General features: G+C 37.9%; 1 protein-coding gene across 1 annotated transcript; it reads right to left on the minus strand.

Annotated features, from left to right (window-relative positions):
* On the minus strand, positions 410-1390 carry LOC100621857 (olfactory receptor 5H8-like). The gene has a single exon (XM_003358858.3). It carries the CDS (start codon positions 1367-1369, stop codon positions 410-412), a length of 960 nt encoding a protein of 319 aa, XP_003358906.2. The 5' UTR covers positions 1370-1390.

Genomic DNA, 4060 nt, shown 5'->3' on the forward strand with positions numbered 1-4060 from the left:
GTTCACTCAACTACAAACATGCCCACTCTGTGGAGTTAAATGTGGTATGACTCTTCAGGCTGTACAGCTATATTACTATCAAGCACCTCAAACTCAAGTACTTTTCAGAGGCACGACACTACTTTAATGCTTCCCAACTGACTAATAATTGTACTTATCAAGCCACAATGAAAAATATAAAGACAGTTAAAATATTTTCAAGTTAATTTCTGCTGAAGTTAATTTACTGTGGCATGAACACTTGATGAAATGGCCTCTCTGTTTTGCAAAACATACACAAGTATTTGAAAGAATTTATGAGGCCCTGATATTTGAGGACATTAAAATAACAGGACAATTATGATGAAAGAAAATGTTAAGCACTAATCTACACATAACAATATGTAATCTGTTCAAGTTTGTTTTCCTTTCATGTAAAGGAACACATATTCTTCTTCCATCTAACTTTTCCCTCAAAAACTTTTCTCACTGAATCTTTGACTTTCTTGTTTCTCAGGCTGTAGATGATTGGGTTTAAGAAAGGGATTATGACAGTGTAAAATAGAGAGTCAATTGCATCTTGATCATCTGCTTGTGCAGACCCAGGGCGCACATACATGAAGAGAAGAGGCCCATAGTATAAGGAGACAGATAGGAGGTGAGCTCCACAGGTGGAGAAGGCCTTCCTTATACCTTGTGCAGACCTCTTTTTTAAGATTGTAAAGAGTATGCGTGTATAAGAGACAAGAACAATGAGAATTGTGAACACCTGAATTGAGCCAGAGAAAATAAACATCATCAGAACATTAATAGAAGGATTGGTGCAAGAAATTTTAAATAATGGCATGATGTCACAATAAAAGTGATGTATTGTGTTAGAATTACAGAAGGTTAATCTCAATAAAAAACCAGTATGAATTAAGGCATGACTAAGACCACCTACAAATGATGACACCAGCATTCTCAGGCATAGTTTGTTAGTCATAATCACGGGATAAAGTAACGGGTTGCATATGGCTACATAACGATCATATGCCATTGTTGCCAGCAGAAAACATTCTGTGGTTGCACTGACTCCAAAGGAAAAAAATTGTACCACACATTCATGGAGAGATATCATCTTGTCCTTGGTAATGATGTTGACCAGCATCTTGGGGGTCACTGTGGAGGACAACCAAGTATCCACAAATGCCAAGTTTGCAAGAAATAAATACATGGGGATGTGAAGGTGAGGGTCATTATAAATGAGAGTAATCAGACCGAGGTTCCCCATGATCGTGACAAGATACAGCATCAGGAAAAGCAGGACCAGTGGGATTTGCCAAGCTGGTGGATATGTCAGTCCTGTGAGAACAAACTCTGTCAGTTCTGTTGCATTCTTGGTTCCCATATCCTTAATGAATGGCCTCTGAAATAAAATGAAGGAAATGCAAAAAGACAATTATTAAGAATTTAACAATTAAAATTTGGTGAGGATAATTTAAGTAATAATCTACACAAGCCTAAATGTCCTTTATATTATTTATTCTTACTAAAAACATGAAGGTATTATGGAAACTGTTATATTGAAAACATGCAGTTGTTGTATTTCAAAATATGCGTAGGAATGGACAAATGTAGAATGGAAGCAAGTCATTCTGAACATGAGCAAATGTATGGGGAAATTATTTCATGAGGTAGAGAAACCCTGTTTAGTTCATGGAAGTAGCATTGAAAGTGGATTTTAGAAGGCCCTGGAATTTTTTTTTTTTTTTTGTCTATTTGCTATTCTTGGGCTGCTTCCGTGGCATATGAAGGTTCCCAGGCTAGGGGTCTGATTGGAGCTGTAGCCACCGGCCTATGCCAGAGCCACAGCAACGCGGGATCAGAGCTGCGTCTGCAACCTACACCACAGTTCACGGCAACGCCGGATCGTTAACCCACTGAGCCGGGGCAGGGACCGAACCCGCAACCTAATGGTTCCTAGTCGGATTCGTTAACCACTGCGCCACGACGGGAACTCCCATAAAAGGCCCTGGTTTTTAAAATAAATTGAATGAGATGTGAAAGATGTTGCATTTTATCTTCAAGATATAGGAAAACCCTGAAAACTTTTAAAATGTGAATCACTACTTGCTTTTTGAAACAAATATTTTCTTATAGAAAGGCTGCAAGGTGAAGAACTTGGGGTCAAAAATACTAATCAAGAAGCTGGGACCATGTTCCAGTTATATCAAATTCGGATTACATATCAGAGTTTTCTGGGGGGAGTTATGGCACAAAATATAGATTCTGAGGTATAACTATGAAATTTGATTCAGTAGGTCATAAGTGGTAATAGTAATAGTGTTTTATAAATAATTCCCAGGTAGTTAACATGCATGTGAGCTTCTTAGTCCACGTGTGATAGGACATTAGGAGTTCTGAGGAAGGCAAAGAGATAGATCAAAATAAATCAGAATATAGACCCCTTAGGACTTGGTGACATCTTAGATGTGAAGGGTTGGTTCCTAAAGGTGAAACATTCTCTTGGTGTCTGGGTAGATTATCAAGAAAAGTTGGGATTGAGAACTCAGAGGCAGCAACCACTTTTTGCAAAGAATACCTTGTAAACATCAAATTGAGAGAAACGTAGCAATAGTATCCTACAAATACTTAATAGAAATAATGGCTTGGAAGTCACTGAAATGTCTGAAAGCATAGTATGTATGACCTATCCAGTGGACAATGTGCATGAGGTTAAAAATAACATAATGAAAATAAGTGAGAGACAGTGATATTAAATTAAAATGTATACACATCATTTATTAGATAACTTGCACTACTCTTTTCTGCCACCTTATTCTTGGTGGTAGACATGCACTGTAATTCACTCCAGAACCAAAATTCTGAAAACTGACTTTCTTACTCCTCTTAAACCTCGAGTGAGGGGACCAGATCTAGGGTTAGCCAAGCAAACTCACCTACACTGGATTTGGAATATGAAGAGGGGGGGAAAAAATTCAACTGTGGACCAAAGAGATTTCAGTTACAAGAGATTTTTGGTTGCAAGCAAGAAGTATCATGACACCAAAATGCATGCTGGGCCCACAAAAATGGCCTGATTAGTGTGAGCTGTAGCATTCAAGTTTAGCAGTAATGACAGCAACTCATAATGAGCCAGAGCTGGGACATGCTTTTGGTTTTTGGCTGTTTAAATAGATTTTTTGTATGTGTTTCAGTACATTTCTCCAATGGATTTCTCTAACTTCTTTAGCATTAATTTTTAGAGACATTTCAACCCAGTTAATTCATTGTCTCTTCTACCCAGAAACCTCTTCTACCCAGAATTACATAGAAAGAAAAAAAGAAAGAAGGAAAGGAAGGAAGGAAGGAAGGAAGGAAAGGAAAGGAAGAAATGAAAAGGAAAGGAAAGAAAAGACCAGAAAAGTCTACTGAGCAGAATGATCAGAGAAGAGGGAGGAAATTGGAAGTCTCAGAGTTGGGAACTCAAAGAAAGGAAAATAATCTGAAGGACAAAGAGAGTGCCATGCTTAAAGCAAAACAAATGCTCTGACAGGTTACAGAGTGAACAAAGATCACCGAGAGTAGGATTTAGGAGATTTTTAGTGGCTTTACTAAGAGCAGTTTTCAATTTGTATTAGAGATGAGTCAGCGAATAATGAAAAGCAATGGGAAGCAAGTGGCACAGCAGGGTGGAGAATGAAGCAAAGTATCTGAGATGTGGAGAACAGAAGTGAATTTCTTGTCTTGTGGGACAATGCCATGTAAAATGTCAAAAGAGAGGGGGGCCAGCATTGATAGGAAAGAGGAGAAGCAGTGAAATGGGAAATTGGGGGAGGAAGAGAGAAATCAAGAAGCAGGAAGAGATGAAAGAATATTTATGGATACCTGCAGGAGAGAGAAGGCAATGAAGATTGCGGGAGGAGGTACCAGAGAAATGCTTAGATGAAATCAGAGAAAACACTTTGCAGTAGGGCTCAAATATTCATCTTAACTTTGGTTTTAATTAAATGTTGTCAGCAATAGAAATCCTTCCTTTTTCCTTTTTTCAAAATTCTAAGATTATTTTTCCATGGAATTTTTATATGAAATAAAGACT

Source organism: Sus scrofa, chromosome 13, assembly GCF_000003025.6.
Source record: "Sus scrofa isolate TJ Tabasco breed Duroc chromosome 13, Sscrofa11.1, whole genome shotgun sequence".
In the NCBI taxonomy this organism is placed as follows: domain Eukaryota; kingdom Metazoa; phylum Chordata; class Mammalia; order Artiodactyla; family Suidae; genus Sus; species Sus scrofa.